The sequence below is a fragment of the Ammospiza nelsoni genome, chromosome 4 (assembly GCF_027579445.1).
Source record: "Ammospiza nelsoni isolate bAmmNel1 chromosome 4, bAmmNel1.pri, whole genome shotgun sequence".
Lineage (NCBI taxonomy): Eukaryota > Metazoa > Chordata > Aves > Passeriformes > Passerellidae > Ammospiza > Ammospiza nelsoni.
Genome location: NC_080636.1, coordinates 53349987 through 53371452, shown reverse-complemented (window position 1 = coordinate 53371452; position 21466 = coordinate 53349987). Strand labels below are relative to the sequence as shown.

The following is a 21466-nucleotide window of genomic DNA, read 5'->3' as shown; positions in this document are numbered from 1 at the left end:
AGTAGACTTTCAAGAAGGTCTAAATAGAAGATAAATTACAAAGCAGTGTAATTAGTATTGGAAAAGAAACAAGGAAATTTTTCAGCTCACGGTAATTCTTCAGGGCTTTGAAAGTAGTTTAGTATCTTGCTTTTAGAAGAAGCTCTCCAAATTCTAAGATAAATCAGCTCTCCAAACTGGAGTTCAGAGTGCAAAAGTGTTGTTTAAAAGTTTTCTAAATGTATCTAAATGTAGGCATACATTTTGTAACTCTTACAGTTCTGTCCTCTAGATGCATGTTTTACTCTTTGCTCCTCTTGCTGTGCATGTTAGAAGTGAGTTTGGTTTCTTCCACCAGTGACGTTGACTGTGTAGCTTTAATTTTAGAACAGATTAAGCTTTCTAAGATATAGGTAGCTCTCCTGTCTGGAGCAATGGTGTATTCTGTCAGTTTTGAATGCTTTACCATTTATCCTTCTGGCAATACTCTGCCCTTTCAGGAATGTCTTGGGATGTCATTTTGTGACACCTCAGGGATGTGGGTTACACAAATAACCCAGAGTTAAAGATTTCCTTGTCATGGATTACGTCTTGCATATTGCTGTCAGGTGTCAAAAGGGTTGTCACAAGCTGCAAGTAGTCCTCCTCTCTTTTTTTCCTTAAAAACAAAACAAAGACAGGAACATAAAACCCCAAACAAAACAAACAAGCAAACCAACAAAAACCACCAAGACAAAAAAATACCCAAAAAACCACACAACCAAAAAAACCACCCAAAACAAAAAAGAGCAAAAAACCCCAAACCAAAACAAAAAAATCCCTGCAAACCAGCTTTGAGTTAGGAATGAAATTAAAAATGGGAAAGTGCAGAGGTATTGTTATGCTCCCATACTCTCAAATACTCATTTGTGGCCTCAGGAGGTGTTGATTGGTCTAAAAAATATCAATGTGGATGCATTTCAAATATGTGTCCTTGGTAGAAAGGCAGTAACTCCTGGTAGATTAAAGTGCCTTTCCAGGGTAAGGGGTCTTGAGGTGCTTAAATTTATTCTGTTAAAACTTGCTGTTGTAAAGTAAGCACAGACATGGGTGTACATATCTTGAGATACATGGTTGAAGGATATATAGGAGAGGGCCTGGAATTTGCTGTAGGAGAAAGCTCTTAATGTTGTGTTGAGCTCAAGTAATTTAAGCACTTACAAAATGACTCAATCCAAAAGACATGTGAAATACCTTGAACCTCCTCATCACCCACTATTTTTTATACCAGGAGTCTTTTGAAACCTGTTGAAAGCACTCTGAGAGTGTTGTTTGGGTGGAAACCTGATAATTTACTGTCCCCCTTGCCAAAATACAGGAAAATCACTCCCAAAATATTTGTCTTTTTTGGTTTTTCTAGTTTTTAAGTTGACAAAGTAGCTGCAAACCCCCTTCAACTGTGAACATGTCCTCTTCTTTTCAGGTGAGAGCTATGTGTGTGCGTCCAATGAACCGTACCGCAAGGTTGATTACACCAAGAACGTCAACCCGAACTGGTGCATGAACATAAGGACTGGCTCCAGCCGCTCCTTGACGTCTCTGACATCCTCGAGGAGCGAGGTGAAGGAGAGCAAAGACTTCATTAAACCCAAACTGGTGACTGTTATTAGGAGTGGGGTAAAGCCGCGGAAAGCTGTGAGGATTCTGCTGAACAAGAAGACTGCTCACTCCTTCGAGCAGGTCTTGAATGACATCACCGAAGCCATTAAGTTAGACTCGGGTGTAGTCAAGAGACTTTGTACACTGGATGGGAAGCAGGTAGGAGAATAAACTGCTGTGGCCATCTAATAATCTGAGATGCTCACTTTTCATAAGTTTAATTCTTGTTACTGTGTATGCTTTGATCTGCTTCTGAATAATGATAGTTAAAAAAATGAACTTTTAAAAGCTTTGTTAAAATATTAATACACACAACACAATAAGAATTGTATATAGCGTAAAATAAGTGGATCTTTACATTCAAGTAAAACAATTTTTTTTTTTATGCCAGCCTTTTTGCATTGCTCAAAAAAGTGACTGTTCATTGAGTAATACAGTTTATTTGAAACATTTGAACTTGCTAAGATATCTATGTGTTTTCAGACTACCACGTAGTGGCTGAGTGGTATAAGAAAAGTATCAATGTCTCCTTCCATTGCACTTCCACAGATTGCTGTTTCCAGAGGTAGTAACTGACATGAGCTGAGGTCAAGAATTGTATCTAAAATGAACCATTCTGGGAGGGTGGTCATATCTTTGCAGCTTGCTTTTTTTTGCTTTTAGTTTTATCTCTGCAAAAACAAAGCTAGTGTTAATGATGTGGTAGGTGTGTATTCTTGCACAGAAATACAAAGGGTGGCCCACAGGATGTTCTGCTGCACCAGTTTAAAGTGTCAGGAGCACACTTGGTGTTGATCAGTCACATTAATGACTCAGCCCTTCATAGAGCAGGAGTTTGATACCTGGGACTTTTATTTGACACTGCTGTGGAACTCTGACAGAATTGTGACTTTAGTAATAGAGCAAGACAGGCGCAGAGTAGATCACATTGGTATCAGGTACCCAGACTCTTGTATTATTGACTAAACATTGATATCCTTGCCTATTCAACAAGTACTTATATACACCTGCATACCTGTACATCTGCATGAAGTAGTTGTAAAAGTTTCAGTTGTGTTCAGAGATCTGGCATTTTTATTTTCACTATTTTTATAATGTTTAATGCCAAAAAACCATTTTTTTGTGGTACAAGCTTCTAGCAGATGTATCGCAGAACAAGTGCACTTAGATTACCTCAGTATGAGCTCTGTCTCTGGTTTTGTTCTGTGTGCTTAGATACACTTTTTGTAGGGAAATATGTGAAAAGAATAACTTCTGTGTTTTGATGAAAATGTAGCAAGGCAAAGGCTTCACTGAAACTCTTGGTTTTCAGTGTTTGGTGGCAGCACAATGATGTGGCAGCTCCTTAGTTCTTCTAATAGGTTTGATTTTAAATGAGATTTGTTAATGCTGATTCTTAACAGAGAATCCTCCCTAGGAGCATCCAAACAATGTTTGTCATGTTTAATTTAATTTGTAATAAAATAGCATAATAAAATATTTATTATGCAGTAATGAGTCTCTTTAGCCCATGAAGTGTTCTGACACTGTCTCAGGATTTTGGTCCTCTCAAGCAAGTAGGGAGTCAGTAAGGGAAACTGCAAGAGCTAGAATTGTCAGTTCACATTCACCTCTTCTTGCATTGTCAAAACAGCAGAAACCCACTGATCTGCACTGATATGGAGGATGCAATAGTGCATCAGGGATCAATAAAAGTAGTTAACTACTTTTATTATTAAATATCATATACATTGCTTGCATGTGGCCGTCACCCATGGTGGATGATGACTGTCTTCAGTCTGTGGTGAGGATGACCAATTATTGGTAATGCTCCAAAATAGGATTTTTTTTATTTTTTTTTTTTTCTGCAGGACCTCCTCCTCCCCTTCTGTGGTAAAGGCAGTCAGTGAACTTGGGCTGCAGCTGTAGGAGTGTTCTGAGGCGGGATTGAGAAATCCATAATTCTGACTGCGAGCATTCTGCAGAGTTGCTGCATGCAGCTGCCTCTCTGTGTGAACTGTTCCAGCAGCAGCAGTGTGTAAACCTCCCTTCCATTAGGAAGACAAGCCTTGTGCTTTCCCACAGACTTTGGGAAGGAGCCTTTGTTGCACAACCACAGTATAACTGTGTTTTAGGAGCTTGTGAGATGGAGTGCCCCAAAGAGAAGACCTATCACTTCAAACACCCTGGCAAAAAATGAAAGCCTTCTACTACTTACCTAGGAGGATGGAGAGTTCTTGTTTTGTTTTCTTTTTTGTTTATTTCTCTTTCCCCAAAGTGAAGGGCTGACCCCAGTTTGGGGCAGTAGGGTTTTTTTAAAATTTGTTTGTTCTCTGCCGGTATATGTAGAGGTTGGTGCCGAAGGGCTTTTTGGGCTTTGGAACATGAAGAGTTGCTTTGCTGCCAACTACCAATTGGTGGAAATTTCTGAGCCTATTTTCTCTAATGTAGTAATTGCTTATTCTTCTAAATCTGCTAGGGAGGCAGATCTTTTATGTTTGTTGTGGTGCTGGCACAGCTTGAAAGGCAACCATTAAAAAAAAGGCATTTCGTAAATGGCTGTGTTCCTATAAATGTAGCCCTTGTGTTTCTCATGGTTCTAATTTTTTTCCTTGCTCCTTCATATTTTTGTCTCTGTGGAAATACTTTTTTTCCTGAGTGAATAGGCTTAGGTTGTATTTTCTGTTTAATATGAAAATGGGGGTGAAATTCAGATGATTAAGACATGCATGTATAAAACTTATATCCTTTGATTAGGGAATGCATTATTCTGTTAACTTATGGTGTGATTTTTTTTATTCCATTAGAACCATTTAATGTGTAGGAAGAAATGGTGATAAAACCAGTGATCTTTCTGATCAGTGGAAGAGAAAGGATGTTTTCAAAAGAGTTTTTATTTGCTCTCCTGACTTCATTAATCTTGACTGTTGCAAAATCTTGATGATAATAGTAAAACAGAGAATAACACCTGAGTTGGATGTTTTCCTTGATTTTTCTGTGTGAAAACAGACAAGTGTCTGGTTTTTAATTGTAAGATTTTATAATATTGCAAGGTTTCCTTTTATCTTCAGTTTCAAAATGAATGCTGTAACTTAACATATTAGTGCTTTGTAGCCTGAAGTACAGATCTATTTTTGAATTGTTCTGATGCTGGACTTAATTCTAACTTTTAAGCTATTGAGCAACCAAATTTTTTTTAACCTCCCAAGATTTTTGAGAAGATTTTTAAGTGAGAGAAATATTTCTGTACAAGTAACTGGGCTTTAACTTTGCAGTGCAGGCTTCTGCTGTTCCAGTCTTTGTGCTTGTGACATTGAGGTTTGCCTAATATATTTGCTTGACCAAAGTGTTTTCCTTACTTGGCTGCATTTTCCTGGAATCTGTCACTGTCCTACTGTGAAGCAAGGACAGTCAGACTGAAACTCCTCCAGTTGGGAAGTTAACCCTTTGTTATCTATGAAGAGAATGGAGGATTTTTTTCTTGCTAAACAAGCTTTGAGCTTCAGTAATTGTGAAGTGTGGGGTGGTGACTGTGTGGTAAGTTGGGGGGAGAAATTCCCTGTGAGAAGCTCACAAAAACCCATATACAACTCTGAAGCTTGTGTTATTTAACACACAAAAGAAAACTAAATCTTCACACTTTTTAAGTCTGCAGTGTGTTGCAGTTTCATGGATTAATGTCCATGACAGGATTGAAAAGGTGGATGAGACACCTTTTCTATACTTTGTTGTCAAAAGAGTGAGAATGCACCAAAAATTAGCCTTATTTTGAAAGTCTTTTTTGATGGGTATATTGGGGGCTATCTCTGGAACCAAAAGTTCTCCAATTTTCTGGTAATGATTTTTTTTTTATAAAGTGTTCATTAAAAGTAAATTGGTAATTGAAGAAAACAGTTACTACATGTGGATGTATTTATCACTCATTGTGCTCTCCTCCCAGTGATTTTTTTATTCTCTAGTGACAGACTCAAAAACTCTTAATAGAGAAGATAGCTTTTGAAAACTGAACTTTGTATTTGCTTTGCTCTTAACATACCCATCACAGAGGGCAGAAAGCAAAATAAGGGATGAGCAGGAGAGATTTTGTTTATTATTGTAACAGATTTTCCTAATATTCTTGGTAGGCTTTAGTCATTCAGATCTCAAAAATTTCCATTAATACAGTATTTTTGCTACAATCTTAATCTCAGTAGAGATCTTACGGTTTAGTATTGAGAGAAGTTTTAGAACATATGAGTTTCATTTTTCTTAGTTTTTTTGTTTCGTTGGCAAAGTCCTACTTGTATGAGATGATTTTTTAAAAGAATAATTTTATTTCAGTTAGGTACTTTTTGGCAAATATTTCCCTTTAGTTCAATTCTCTCCTACTAAAAGAGGATGTTCCTTAAGCAACCAGGCTCTAGATGTGTCCTTTTTGTGTTTTTGTGATTTAATTATGCTGTTACATCACTGATGTCTCATTGCAGGCTAAGAAACAACTGTAATAGAAACTTGTTTCAGAGTTAACAGGCATAATTTCTAGTTGAAAGCTACCGAAGTAAATCAAGTGTTTATCCTCCATCTCAGACTTTAACCTAATACAGACACTGTACAAATGTATTGGAAATGGCACAGGTTTGAATTTTTGCTACAAGCAATTTTGCAAGAAGAGAAATCTCCAGCTTTATTTTTTTTTCAGTTCTAGTCCTGCTGAAATTTAAAATATTATTTTAAGCTGAAATGTTGCATTATTCTGCAAGTATGAGGGGAAGAAATCCTTAAGCCCTCACATAGCTCACAACTCTTTATAAGGCTTATATATTGTTACTGTGGAATGTCAGTGGCAGGTGCAGAGAGTGATTCTCTGCATTGCAGATCCCACAGAGGGAATTTGTGGGCAAGGAGTCTTTCCTCAGCTAACTTCAAGATTTTGAATAGCAATGTTAGGCCCTGAATTCATCCTGAAGTCTGAGGGTCACAAGTGGTAGAGTCAGCTTACAGAAAGGGATTTACAATTTGCCAAGGTGCAGCAGAGTGATTGGGGATTTGACACTGTGGAGATGATTGCCAATAGAACTATGCAAAGAGTAGATATGTTGGATAGAAATGCTTTTCAGAATTCATGGTTCATATCTACATGAAAAAGAAGTGAATCTGCCTGTTTTGTGGAAAGAGGCATTTTTATTGCTGGTTTGGAGTTTGTTTGTTTGTTTGTTTGTAGGTTTTGTAGCTGGCAGGAGTCCGCAAATTAATAATGTGTGAGAAATAGTAAAGCATTTTGTGGAAATGAACCCAGAAAGTATATTTAGATTGTCTTTAAAGAAAAGGAATGGAACTTCTAAAAGAGATATTTTTCAAGAGAGTAGGAACTAAGCGGCCTGTGAAGTTTAAATCAGAAAATGTACACACAGTAGAGCGGAGGAAAACTCATACTAGATGTCAGGAGCCATTCTTATTCACTGGATCAACTTGAGACAAAACCAGCATGGAAGAGCTAAAGATTACTTTCCAGGGCATAGGGAAACCCTGAAAAGCAGTTTAGAGGAGTTCTGCATGAGTCTAATGATCTTACAGCTGATATTCCTTAGATATGATGCTGGTCCCTAAGGTTGAGCTGAACAAATTTAACTCTTAGGGCAAAAAATTGATGGAGCAGTACTATGAATCACTTTCTTGTGGTTGGCTGGATTATCTCCCTTTGTTTGAGTAAATATGTAGCAGTAGCTACATATACCTGTACCACCTGGAAGTCAAAAAATTGTAGTTTGGTAAAAAGTCATGTTTGTACAGTCACTTTTATGTGTGTTACAGACCAGAAGGGCACTGACACAGCACCTGTCTCTTCAGGGAGCCTGCCTGTTTGGGTTGAGCTCTGAACACAGGATGCTTCAATTGAAAGCATGAGGTGGGATTTTGGGAAGGTTTGGGGGCTTTTTTGTTGTTTATTGGGTTTTTTTTTAACAAGACATAGTTATGAATCAATGACTTGACTGCGGAGAGAGACAAGGGGAGGAAAACAATAGTGGCTACTTCTTTGTATCTGAAATAAGTTTTTTTTATGCTGTCTTTTCTCATCAGTCAGCTAGGGAAGCATGGTCCAGAAAAAATGCACTACTTACCAAATGCACTGTTGGAATATTGCTGTTCCCAGTGGTTATGGATGACTCACTGCCAAACTGGAATTTCGTATTGAGTAGGGGTCAATGAACGTGTGTCTGCATGAGTCTCTGGAAATGACCTGGAAGATGGGATGGAGAATGTGCTTAATAAATACAGATGAGCTACAGGAAGCCTGGACAACAGAAGATTAGAATCTTGACAAACTGCAAAAAGAGCTTAGGACAAAGCAGGTTGAGTAATCTTGCACTCACTGGTTGTTAACAATGCAGATAGAAACGCCACGTGTCCTGGCTGAAGTGGTAAAGGATCACAGCTGAAGATGTGGAGATGAATTCATGGTGTCACTGGTTGTGCACAGGAGGGAAAAGCCAACATCCATGTGGAAGTTACAGTCAATCATCTTGTTCCTGATATATGTGTCAGGTGCTCTGTCCTATTCAATGCAATGATGCCAGCTAGAGACAGCTTTATTATGGAAATCCAGAAAGGAGTAAAAAGATTTAAGGAAACATGTTCTACGAGGAAAGATTAAAGGAAAAGGGATCACTGAGATGATAGAAATATTATCAACAAGTTTTTTGGGGTGATAAACAAAAAAAACCTAGCAGCAAAAGAAAATTACTTCTGTGTCTTCCCTATGTATAGAAAAAGAAATAATAGGCTTACAGTAAAGATCAGATGCTGTGGAACTTGAAGGTAGATAGTCACAGTAAAAATAAGAACAATGAAGAGGTGATTTTTTTATTACTGTTTTCAGCAGATAACTCGAGTCCAGCAGTCTCTAAGGTTTCTGAAAACTGATTTGGTTTGAGTGTTTTCAGTAACTAAAAGTGATCTACCACTTTGGAAGAGCTGTTAAGCTGAAGATAAAATGACAATTAGAATATCTGTTAATATTAAAGTGTGCATGTGTACACACCTGCAACCAACAGAATTCAACCAGCAAGGGTTACAGTTAAAGTAAATTTTAACTGTAATGCTAATGCTAGCAAACCTCTTCTAATGTTTGATGTGAAACGTGACTTAAGGGAAGCTGGGCTTGTGCTGGAGGCTGGAATTGTTTCAGAGGGCAGCTCTGGACAGATGCCTGTGTCTAGTCAGTGTGGGATACAAACCTTGCAAGTCTTACTGAGAACAAAAGAATTAAAGTGGCTGTAATCTTCAGGAAGTCTGTATGGCAGGAAATGAATTCATCCATGGACACTGCTACACGGTATTTTGGTCAGACCTCCAATTGGTGCGCTCAGAGCTGGGAGCCAGGGCTGTTTATTGCTAGAAGGAAGGAGGAAGTAGCAAACTCGAGCAGAGGAGATAATTTTGGCCTCTGCTCATGGACATAGAAATATTCCTATCTCTAGTTATATGTGGAAGGAAGTGTTTGTCTGAAAGCAACCTGAAATTAACCCTGCCCTGTCATAGTTGCAGCAATCTGAAAAATACTCTAAATATGAAAGTACAGAAGTCTTTTCTGTACATATTCATCATGGAACACTTTCCAAAGCGTTTTCATTACATGCCATGGTGCAAAATACACAGGCAGATAATGTGGGGTTTATGATTTAGCCTGGAGAGTATTTACAATTTTTTTCACAGTTGCCAGAGGATCACATTACTAGTACAATTATAATTTTAAGAAAAATAAAAAGGAAAATTGTAAGGATTTTGTTTCAAAGCAGCAAAATTGTGATGCTGAAGGTGCTGCAGAAAGAAAGGATTGAAAGGTGCTGCAGAAAAAGGATTGAAAAAGAAACAGAGCATTGAACATCTAGGGAGTCGTCTCAGAAGAGTGTGTTAAACTTGAAGTGAGCAATAATGCTGAGGAAGCTCTTCAGCTTTGTTGCATATGCAAAAAATAAAGGTCATGCCATGTGAAACAGCCACAGTCTAGCCCTGGAAAACTTGGCCCTCTGGAACAAAGGTCTTTAGAATTTGTCACAGCAGGGGAGCCCCTGTGTCCTATTCTTGCTTTCTGGAGATCAATAACCCAGAATACAGTACAGATAGAATAGAGGACGTATCTCTTTCCTTCCCACAGGGATGCACAATTCTGGCTGTGGGGCTGTGCCTTAATGTTACCTGGAGTGTGATGGCTGGTGTCCTCTGGGTGTGAATTTAATCTTTTCCAGCAAGGTGCAGTTTAGAGATGCGAGCAGTAATACCCATTGCCATTGGACTAGCAGCTTGGTGAAGTGTGATGTTAAAATAATAGATTATTTCTAAAAATGAACACAAAATCAGAACCTGGTGTGAAGTCAGCACTTTTAAATTACAGCGTGGCAATTGAAAAATTTGCTGATATTTTAGCTAACAGCAAGTATGTGTCCCCTGCTAAAAGTGACATCCAACTTGCTGAAGTCTTTGTGGATCTATAGAGAAGATAAATCCTATTGGGATTTCAATTTTTGTCCGCTCACACTGAGAGCTGGCAGCCCTTAATAAAAATGACATGCTGCACAGTGTGGGAAACAATCCCTGCAGAAGTGGTGGTGTCACCAGCGGTAGCGTTGTATCTTTGTTGATGTATGATTACAATAATTTTAGTGATGGGTTGCAGAAATGGGGTGTGGAGCTCTTGGAATAAAAGAGCGCTATGCAGCCATTGTCTGCCATCTGCCATGCTAGAGATTGGGTCACATGGCTTGGAAACTAAACCTTGGGAATTTGTTATGTCCCGCTGAGCCTGCCCATTAACAGATAATTAGTCTGGTAAAAATCTTTTGAATTTATTCTGCAGCTGTCATATGCCAGATTAGGATTTGTGTCACAGGTTCCTCATTACTTTGAGATCTTGGAATTTTTTTTTCCGGTAATCAAATTACCCTGTGTTCCTTCAGCAAACAGTTCTTACATTATAACATTTTAACATGCAAATTTTCTTTAAGAATCTTGCTACATCTTACAGTGTAAAGCTGTTTACCAACCATGAATGAAAGGGTTTAGATGCTGAATTTTCTTCGTTCCTGTTCATAATGAGCAGAATTTCTAGTTTTAGGCTTTGGCCTTCGGGTTGTCAGGTTGATGGATCTGTAGCTGCTTCTTGGTTGGCTGTAATCAGCTAGTGTTTCTTAAGTTTACTGAAGCACGACTGAAATCTTAAAATATGAACTTTAATATTAGTACCAGTTGCTAAGAAAAATGATGTTCTGTTTCTTACTAAATTAATGGCTGGAAACATGAAACAGTTTGTTGGAGAGAGGAAAGGAATATTTGTCTTTAATGTTTAAAATATTACTCACTGATTAATTTGCAGTGAACCTTTAAACAGAGAAACCTGAAGAGTCAGATGGAAAAGCAAAGTTAAAGTCATAGCAACACAAGCCAGTTCCTAAAAGCAAAGAGCTTCCCAGCACTTAAAAGGAGCAGTGGCCCTGTTTATGCCTTGCAGATTGAAAGCTTTGCATAGGAGGGAGTAATAACTCAGTGTTTACAGTGTAGGCAGTAAAAGTCAGTGTTCTTGTAGCACTTGTTCACTGAGCCAACAATCTTTTCTTTTTTTTCCTGTTGTGCAAATATGCAATCTATGCCACATTCTTAAATATTTATTTTGTTTATATTTATTTGGTGTTTTATTTACTCATACATGGTGCAGAACATCTCTGTATTTATGAAAGGCTTCTTGAAGAAAACAAAATATTTCAGAAGAAAGCAAGAAAGGCTAAATATAACTTCTAAGCTAAATGGGAAGTTGAATTTTTGGCTAGTAGATTTGGCTTTTCTTGGCTTTTCCCATCTTATCTCTTACTCGCCATGTACCTAGGGTCTTATGGATAAAATTATTGGAAAACAGGCCAGATAGCTAAAAAAAAAAGGTTATGCTACAAAGAGTACCAGAAGAGCCAAAATCCTCTTTGTAAATTGTTTCTGAAGGTGCTGTTTCCTTGCATGTAGAAATCTGCTGTTCCTCCTTTAAAGAAATCAAGGGTCTGCTTGATTTAACCAAGATAAAATTGATGAAGAGAAGAGCAACTGTGAGAGACAGGCATTCTCCCTGTGTTTTGCAAGGGACCCAATAATGCAGACACTTAAAATATGCCCATGTGACTGTACAGGCAGAAGTCTGGAGAAGTCTTGGAAGTTGGAAAGTGTTCTGGTTTAATTTGCAAAGAGGACACCCTGGTGTCCTGAACATCTGATTCAAAAAACCCTCCATCTCTAAAAACAACTATTCTGGCTATTCCCTTTGTGGCTGATATTTTTGTCTTGAAGGGAAAAGTATTCTTTCTACTTCCCTGGACCCTGGGGGGGTTAAGCAGGGAAATCTGTCTGCAGATACCCATGAAAGGTCTATTCCATAGTTTTTCCACACTAATCTGTTGTATTAGAGCATGTTTTTAACATTTGTTTAATATATATATGCAAAATAGAATATATTACTTTATATTTTTACTTCAAGGCAAAAATGCACTGAAATGGATATTGTAATCTTGTAAAATCTAAGGGAACAATGAACAAATGATGAAATCTCATTTGCAAAGCTCTGTATTTTTCCTCCTTCACTTTCGTACGCAAACAATACAATTTCCTGGAGTTTTAGTATCAGAGTGGTGTTATTACCTGCAGCTCTGGAAGTCTGTCACCTCCTTGGGAGCACACTCCTGGTTCAAGCACTAATCTTCCTTTACCTGGCAGGGATTTGCTTCTGCTTTTGGACTGACATAGGTAATCAGATGTGTGAAAACCTCGTCATTGTCTTCTGTCACAAAACATCAAGAAGCCCAGGAGAGAAGTTTCAGTCCAAGGTGCAAAGTTGTTTTCTGAGTTTTTAGGGACTGAGAGGCCTTTGAATACTCTTGAAACTAGTAATTATTTTATAGATTTTATTGGGTTTGGCACGTGAATACATTTGGTTTTCTTCCAGCACACTTTACACATTACTTTTTCCATCTTCTACTTCTCAAACATTTGATTTAAAAAAAAATGTATTTGTGAAGCTTATCTCAATAACTTCTTTTTCTTCCTATCTATATGTCACTGAATATTCAAATTTTAGAACAGTACTAAAGTTAGTGGGGGAATGAAAATGTTTGATATTACTTCTTATGGATAGACATTTGTCTGCAATTTCCGAAGGAATTCTCATGGCTTGCTCACATATTTTGACAATAATTAGTTGGAGATTTAAGTTTCTATTCCTTGAGCTTCTATTCTGGAACTTCATTTTTTCATCTTCATTTAAGGTCTACACAATAAAGTATGAATGACACCACACCTACTGTAATGGACATGGAAAGGACTTCCCTTTTGTTTCAGTATTTTGTTTCAGTACAAATCAAAAACATATTAACAGGAAGTCATGAAATCATCAGAAGTAGTGAGAGACTATGTGCCTTTAAAAATGACTGGTAGTTTAGGACCTTATATTATTTTTATCTGAGGCTTTCTGAAGCCTCTGTCACAGTCCTTTGTAAGAAATAAGATTTACATGGGGCATTTGGATATAAACAAATTTTATATCTAGCAAAAGTTATTAAGTATAGGGGAACGGCATGCCTGAAAACTCAGCCTGATTGATATTTAAGCAAAAAGCGCATCTAGTTTTAAAGCTATTAAAATATGATTAGTCACATGGAATTTATAAGGCCAGATCACAGCACTTAAACCTCCTTTCTTTATCTCTTGGGAGGCAGATGCAAGCCCAAAAGTTTCTAAACACCTACCTGAAATTGAAAACTTCAGTTTATCCATATTACTTGAATAAGGATTCTTAACTCAGCAATAAAAGCAGCTTTCATTGCATTAGCTCTGTCAGCAGATCTTCCCTTGGTGACTGGCAGTGGAGGGCATTGTTTCTTTACCAAGAGCTCCCTGAGGAGAGGAAATGGAACTTGGTCCTATCCTGGAGCCTCCTTGAGGAGAGGAAATGGAACTTGATATCCTATGGAGAATACTGCTGTTGTGTAGAAAATTGTTTGTACATGCTCTTCTGGTTACACAAAATAAGTTATAAAAGTTAACTGGTAAACAAAGAAAAATTAGATGTATACCTGCTGTGGCTGTTCTCCAGTGGTTGGACACAAATGCTCCATGCACACTGAGGTATGTTCTTCTGGACTATGGAAAAGCTGTGAGAATAGGTCTCTGGGTATTCCTTCTGAATATGAATCCTCAGTGTTTCACCATTTTCAAGTTTTTGGCTTGTATCTGAAAGTACTTCCAAATATTTTCATGTGCTTTTTTTGGGTTTGCTTTTTGCTGCATCTATAGCTGAGTTTAGTGGTGAAATTCTCTTGCATTCACATGTGCATTAGAGGCAAAATACTCCTGGTCATCCAGTTTGTTTGGCTGATAGTTGGAAATGGAGCTATATTTTACATGGAATCTTTTCCTTTCCCCAACATTGTAGTGCCTGTTTCTTCCTTCTCTCCAATGCTATTGAAAGTTTATATAGATTACTGGCAATATATTGTGAAAATTATCATTGCTCTGAACAGAAATTATTTGCTGCTGTAAATGTTGGGGAAGGATTGAGGGAAAAACTGGGATTTCCCCTGCAGACCCCACTGTGAATCCATGTTAGTAGACTGATAAGAATTACAGCACTTTCTCATTTCATGATAGAAAAAAAAGATTAAATGACGTTCAAAACTGGGGAGTGAACTAAAAAAATCTTTTCAAGTGTGATATGCGGAATGAATATTAATATTTCTTTTGTAAATTGACTTTGTTAGGGATGAGTCTGAAGTTAGAGGCTCTTTTTGAACTCATTTATTTCTCAGTGCTTTATATATTCACATATAATTAGTCTCAAAATGTTTTAGATGATTCATATTCCTTCATACCATGAGTCATTTTCAGTCTGACTAGCACACTCAAAAAATCTTATTTTTAGCTAAGGGTAGATATTTTAGATATTTTGTATAACTTTGTAATTTTGTGTAGAATGTTTGTGTAAACTGTCCCCAGATGACAGGGAACAAGTTATAACTTTGTCTTACTCTATAGAGTTACTTTTTTAAATTATCATTTGCTATAATAGAGAGTGCAGGCTCTCTGTGAAATAGAATATTTGCAAACTCGTATTCTAATAGTGAATCACCAGGTTTCCGTGAGAAATGTAGCATTCTTTACTATGCATACATCTATATACATACATATATATATATATATATATATATATATATATATATATATATTTGAGGGTTTGGACTTTGTTAAATACATAAAATTGTTTTCAGAATTTGTATCCTCAAAACAACAGAATTTTTTAAAATAAAAATTATATTTGAAACAGATTGTTCACTTCTAATATTCTGTTAGCCTATATTCTTTGGTTAAATCTGGCTGAGAGTTCTTAGAATTTGATGTATTAGGTTATTCTTCAGATTTGTGAACTTATGAACATTTCCAATTATTTTAAAAATTAAATTGCCAGGTCAGAATTAGGGTTCTGAGAAATTAATTTTCAAAAAATACCTGCATATTTTCACTAGTTCATGGATATGCATGGAGCACTTGACAAGCTCTTCATTTGCCAAACAGTGGTAATAAAATTGCTGGTTGCAAATTTCTTACTGTGCATCACCTTTTTTGCAGAAACTTGATATCTGCTTTCCTCTAATTTAGTGACCCTTTTCCATCACCTCTGTGATGGGATTTGATTTGTGTTTGTCTTGTTGCTTTGCTTCCACTATTGCAGCATTATTATGTCATTACTGAAGTATTAAGATAGCCTTGGAAATCCCCCATGTGATTTCTGTCTGAATATGACAGGCTTTTTTATACCCCTTTCCCCTTTTTCATCTGCTATCTGGGCTGCTGGTGTGTGCTAGGCAAGGTATTTAAATGGATGTGTGTCTGGGCAAGGTGTTAGTTCTGCCTTTGAGTTGAGGGATAAACTTACCTGCTTCAACACTCTTTGCCATCTTTCCCACTTAAAAGGATTGAGTGTCCATGGCTTTTTCTTTCTTTTTTTTTTTTTTTTTTTTTTGGTATATTTGGTGTACATTCTTTTAGGTTTTCCTACTGATAATATACTATTTCTACTGAAAGGTAAGTGTAACGTTAAACAAATTCTAAAATTGCATCAATGTACCTATATCTGCATGTTCTCTATAGTATAATAGGTGTGGTGTGACTTTATTCACATTGATGCTATGAGCTTTTTATAAATAATTTTCACTGAGAATTTTCACTTACGTTTTCCCCTCCCTCTCTTGCAATCTTTCCTCCAATGTGGAATGAATTGTAGTAAAAAGTGTATTTTGTACACTAGTGGTATCGATGTTACTGTTTGGGGTTTCCTTTGTTGTTGCAGCAAAGTATAGAGTAATTTTAAAATCTTTTAATGGCAAATCTGTTGGAAAGCTACTGGGAACTTCTGGCTGTGACTGTAGTAAAATTTATTTAAAACATTGTATTGGAAGAATAAGTGTTGTATTGGAAGAGTAAGTATTTTTCACCAAGAGAAGCAGCTTGGAGAAAAACACTTCTTGGGTTTCAGTTGATGGAATATTGATGCTTCTGGCCAGTCATGTTAGGTAATTATAATCTTACTGCACAGAAAGGTAATTCTTTCAAATGAATTTTTTTTCCTAATTGAACTCAGTTCAGTGAATTTAAAATAAAGTTTTACTTCGGGTCAATTTGTCCCAAGCTTGATGGTAGTAAGGAATGAACAGTTGTGCTTCCCTAGAATGGTGGGGATTGGAGGCACCATCAAGGAGTAAATGAAATGCACTTTTACAGTGTTTCTTTAAAAGAATGTCACCAGACAGTTTTAGAAAAAGCTGATGCAGCATCTGCCACTTCATGTGGCAGACAATAAATCCCCATAGGGGATTTCTGCACTCATTTGGATATAAGGAGTTTACAATGACACACAATAAATATGGCCTTTACTTCAGTCTACTTAACTGAAGTAAAAAATCTTAATTTTAGAATATTTTATTCTTAGAATATCAATAAAATTTGCCAATTTTGAGAAAACAAGTCACTATTTACTGGGAAATGTGAGTTGGCAGAGGATGGCAGTAACTCCTGAAGTGCATCACCAAGAGGGTGGCACAGTTACAGACTGAGGGTAGATACATTTGCATATAGCCTATGAGGCATATAAAAATTAATATTATTTACTTTTTAACTTCTACACTTGTTAAAAAACATAGAATACCTTCTCATTATAAAAATGTTTTAAACTTGTGCTCCTGCCGTATTTAATATGAGCTTGGAGGGAGGTGAAATGTGTATGTTTGAAATAGTGCTATTTTCATAACTCCCAATACTCCTAAATTTTTGTGCTTTTCTGTTCTTGCTGAGTCTTACTGCTTTTTGCTTCCCTGCATAGACTTATCACAGCAGTAACTTGCTGAGACACAGGGCAATACTTGAACATTCCTTGGGGCTGTGTGTAAACTTAAATTTGAGTTGACAGCACTTAATTAAACATGAAGCATATGATAAGTAACTGTGTGTAGGGGGAGATTGCACTTCTGTTGTGGGTTGTTTTGGAAGTGGTTTTCATTTTTTAAGCCTGCTGGTTTTAGAGTTATCCTAAGTATTACAAATAAGTCAACCAAATCAGAGAAAAGAATCTTCCCAGGAGGACTAGGAACTTTGAATGAACTTGATTTTTGTACTACAGGCGTTTCATGCCTTATCTTTTACAGCATTCTCCAGATGCTCTCAGGAATATCCATACAGATAAATACTGAGTTGAGAAAACTCAGTGTGAGTGCAGAGAATCTATTGCTCACTTACAGCTCTGAGCTGCTGTGTTTTGTTTGATCTAGACCTTAGATGCAATAAAGGAATTATAAAAATGAGTTTTAGACATAAATGCAAAAAGCTGCATTCAGTCCTTCCATGATGCTTGAGTTCCTCTGTGTTTATTAATAGTCCTTCCTCTTTTTAAAGCACCATTATCAGACTGTCATCTATTGAATGTAAACATTTGTGTAGAAATTACTGAAGTTTGTTGTGGTTTTGGGGTTTGCTTTTTACTAGTAAGTAGTTTTGTAACAAAAACTACTGTTACAGCCTTCTTTCCACAAAAGAAAAGCCTGTCAGGGAAGCATCTATAGAATACTTAGAAGCAGGATGAGCCGTAGATTCCTGGAGCTGCAGTTAACTTTTCCATATGGTGTTCTAAGCAGCAGTTTCAACATGGTGTTCACAGAAAACAGATGGTTTCCAAAAACTAATTAGGAATAGAAAAGTAGTCACTGATAATTTAAAATTCCCTTCTTGGGGGTCTGCATCTCCACTAGAAGTAATTTTTTTCAGGGAGACTCAGGAAAAGGAGGAAAAATATTCTATTGTTTCAGTATATGCTTTCTAGAAAACCTTTTAGCATTATGACTGTATTTTGGGAATAAATGAGTGACATTGCTTATTATGCCTCAGACTTTCCACTTGCAACTGAATTCAAAAAGGCTATTGCTAATATCAAATAGATTATTTGTAGCAACAGAAATTATTTCTGTATTTTTTTAAGGCAGTTGTCAAGACAGGTTGTTGTTTGGGAAGTCTTTGTGAGTCAGGCAGGTGTCTTCCAGCACACCTCAGGGCACTGCACAGAGTGCTCTGTAATGCCAGTCCTTTTTAATAAACCACTGGAGAGAATGTCACAGTAAAATAAATCTAATAACTATGGTTGGATGTGCTGAGCACAGACCAAAAATCAAGGGTCTCCCACAGAGTGAATCCTACAAAAGTAGCTGGGCTTGGGTTCTAATTTTGAACAGTGAATCAGTTGATCACTGACAGGGCCCCAAGGAGGTTGGCTTGGCACACACACTGAAACTCTACCCAGAGCTAGTAAAAACAACATATGTTCCCAGAAGCTGCTTAGGAAGCTCTTTAAGCACTGGGGAATATCTGCAAAAGCCTTAGACCTTGAGAGTAGAAATAAGGACACCAATAACCTCAGTAATGAGGGACTAGTCACACAACTATTACTCCTGCTTTAGCAATGGTGGCTAAATGGATTAAGGCTAATGCTGCTGTAAACAAGTGTAAGAATGGTTAAATTCTAACTGGGATTCCAGTGTGGACAGAAATTCTCCTGATTTGTAAGAGCAGGCAGGGCAAAGGGAATCTTTCACTATAACTGGTTCAAAGGTGATATTCTGGCATCTTTAAGAACCTGTTTTAGCCTTTTATGGTTCTACATTATCTCAAGGCTGGTGATATTCCAGCATTTGGAGAGAATGTCAGGAATCATACCTGCGGAAGCATTTTCTGCTTTTGGAGAGTATGATTCTTGTGGTCTAAGGAGAAATAGAGTGACAAGTATTCAGGTGTTTCTGACACAAAGTACCTAAAAAATCTTAGTAAAATGGGTTTGTATTTTTTTTTAAATTAGTTTCTTCAGGATCAGACAACTAACTTTGTATTAAGCCATATGTGTAATGGAAGTTAGCAGGAAGGAAAAAAAAAAGAAAAATCCCTGTATGTGCTTAAATTATGATGCTTCTCCAGACATTGTGTACTTTATGCAGCTGAAACCAACAAAATCTTGACCTGACTGCAGAAAACAGGAGTTTAGTTTGATGCCATGTTGCTGTGTTGTTATTTGTGGTCACAAGTGTGTGACAAGGACAACCTATGCAGTGTTTGCTTCAAAGCCTGTGTAGTTGTGAGCAGATTCAGTACCTGCTGCTGATGTGCTACTGAACAGAAGCTGCTGCTGGCTGCAGGGACTTGTGTTCTTGAGCTGTCAAGGGGCTGCCCATATTCCTTTTGTTGTGTTGTTGCAAGCAGACTGTGGTGCACAATGTGCCTTTCTCTGCCACTGCTAACCCAGGTGCAGGCTGTGGAAGGGGCTGTGCTGCAGACCTCCCTTCTGCATGGGGTATTCTTATTACAGAATAAATTTTAAAACTATTTAAATACCCCTTTAGGCTCTTTATGTCATGATCTGATGGGTGCTTAGTCTTGGTGAGGACACTGCTTTTTAGGAAAATGAGGAAGGACTTTGGAATTTTTTTTTGTGTGTTTTGCAAATTAATCCTGATGGTGATGAAAAAACCTTGTAATCCAAACATTCACTCGTTACTTGCATGGGTATTTCCATCAGCTGCAACCATAGGTCCATTTTGATCCAGATTGAACATCCTGATACCATTCTCTTTAAACTGCAGTATGCAGCAAAAGCATCAGTGCTGCAGCTTGGATTTGGGCACACTGAGCTGGACCTTGATTAATTCCATGTGTTGAGAGCTGTGATGGAAACAGAATTAAAGCTACCAGAGAACATCGCAGCTACAGTAGCTTCTAATTCGGAGCAAAATAACAATGCAGTTCACTTGCTGAGGCTGCATTTGCTGTTCTTAGGTGCTACAGACCAGCTTAGGGTCGGGAACACAAGGAGCAGCCTCTGTATCACTGAACTCCTGTCACTAGCTGTGCAGCATTGCAGCCCTCATCTGTTCCCAGTTTGTTGTAAACTGAAACATAGTTTGCATTTTTATCTATATTTACAGTTTAAGTAATGTTTCTGAAAACTCCTCTTGCATCAAAATTGGAAACAAATTTGATAGATACATAAAGATGTTAAAGAGAACTAGTTAAACAGAAATAAACTCCACACAATGGTGAAGCAGTAGCACAAAACTGTTTCATAACTGCTCTTACTGATATAGCAATATAACTTTTTCTCATTAATCACATGAATAACTTTTGCTTCCACTTCCATAGCCTGGTCTTAGTTCTTAGCTTGAGGCAGATGAGGTTTTCCTTGTTGTTTGTGTTTGTTTATTTAGCCAGAAATAGATGATCACCAATTTATAGACTAGCTAGCTTTGCACACGATGTGACTTGGAAGAGATCCGACTGCTGCATTTGCTGGTTTTCTGTCTGTGAAAAAATATAATCAATGCAGTGCAAATAATGAAGTCTGATACACACGGTGTTTAGCATCCTGCAGACAAAGTATGATGAAATGCTTCATGAACTGGTGATTTAACAAGAAACCCCCCCTGAAATTAACAAAAATACCCCAATTCCCATTTATTACTGTATTGAAATGTCTTTTAGTAATGTATTAAGGCTTCTAAATTCCTTTTTAGATAGAGGAAAAAGAGTTAATTGAAAAAGCAGCCCTCAAACAAAAAATACATTTAGTGAACTCTGACTTTATTATTGTAAAAGCAGAAACTTGGGAGACTGTCAGTTTAGCAGTAGTTATCTTGAATGGAATCTTGGAAAAAAATAGCTTTTGCCAAACCACTGAAAAGGTTTGGTCGGCCAGAATCTCAATATTGTACCAACCCAAATTTTGCACTGGGCCTCCCATTATGTAAATTGGCTTTATGAGTCAAAAGAGGTTTGTATTACAAGGAATAAATGTATAATTCTGTGTAAATACAAGGGATATTTGCTCTTCAGTGAACTCTAGGAGTTTGGAAGAATGCATGGATTCAAGTTATGCCAGATAGAAGTGGAAGAAAGTGAAAATTCTTTAAGGATGCCAGCATTGCTTTCTGAGCAGAGCCTTCAGTGTTGAGCTGAAATCTTCAGTGTTGAGCTTCACTGTTACTGATGTTATGGTTTTATGATTGTGTTTGGTCCACTCTACACTTCATAGTTCAGTGTCTTACAGAAGGAGGAAGGCTGGAATATATCTTAAAAGTACCTTATTTAAAGAAAGAAAAAATAATAAAGGTTTTGAAATGGATCTTCAGTAACAATCTATGAAGTCTTGTTCCTGGTCTCTGAAAATTTATTTCCAGATAGAATTAATGATTTCTGAGCTAATAGTTTCAAAATGAAATGAACTTCCTCATGCCTTTTGAAAGCACTTCTGATGTGATTGATACAGAGGTCCATAAAA

The 21466-nt window shown here is 37.2% G+C and overlaps 1 protein-coding gene across 4 annotated transcripts in view; it reads left to right on the top strand.

Moving 5' to 3' along the window:
- DCLK2 (doublecortin like kinase 2) overlaps positions 1-21466 on the top strand; it is a 79709-nt gene that overhangs the window by 11629 nt on the left and 46614 nt on the right. For all 4 annotated transcript variants that reach the window (XR_009418294.1, XR_009418293.1, XM_059470243.1 and 1 more), the window contains exon 2: positions 1442-1776. Coding sequence is in view for 2 of the 4 variants with exons in the window: in XM_059470243.1 (XP_059326226.1) it covers positions 1442-1776 (335 nt within the window). In the remaining 2 variants the exon portion in view is untranslated. The remainder of the gene's footprint in view (positions 1-1441; positions 1777-21466) is intronic.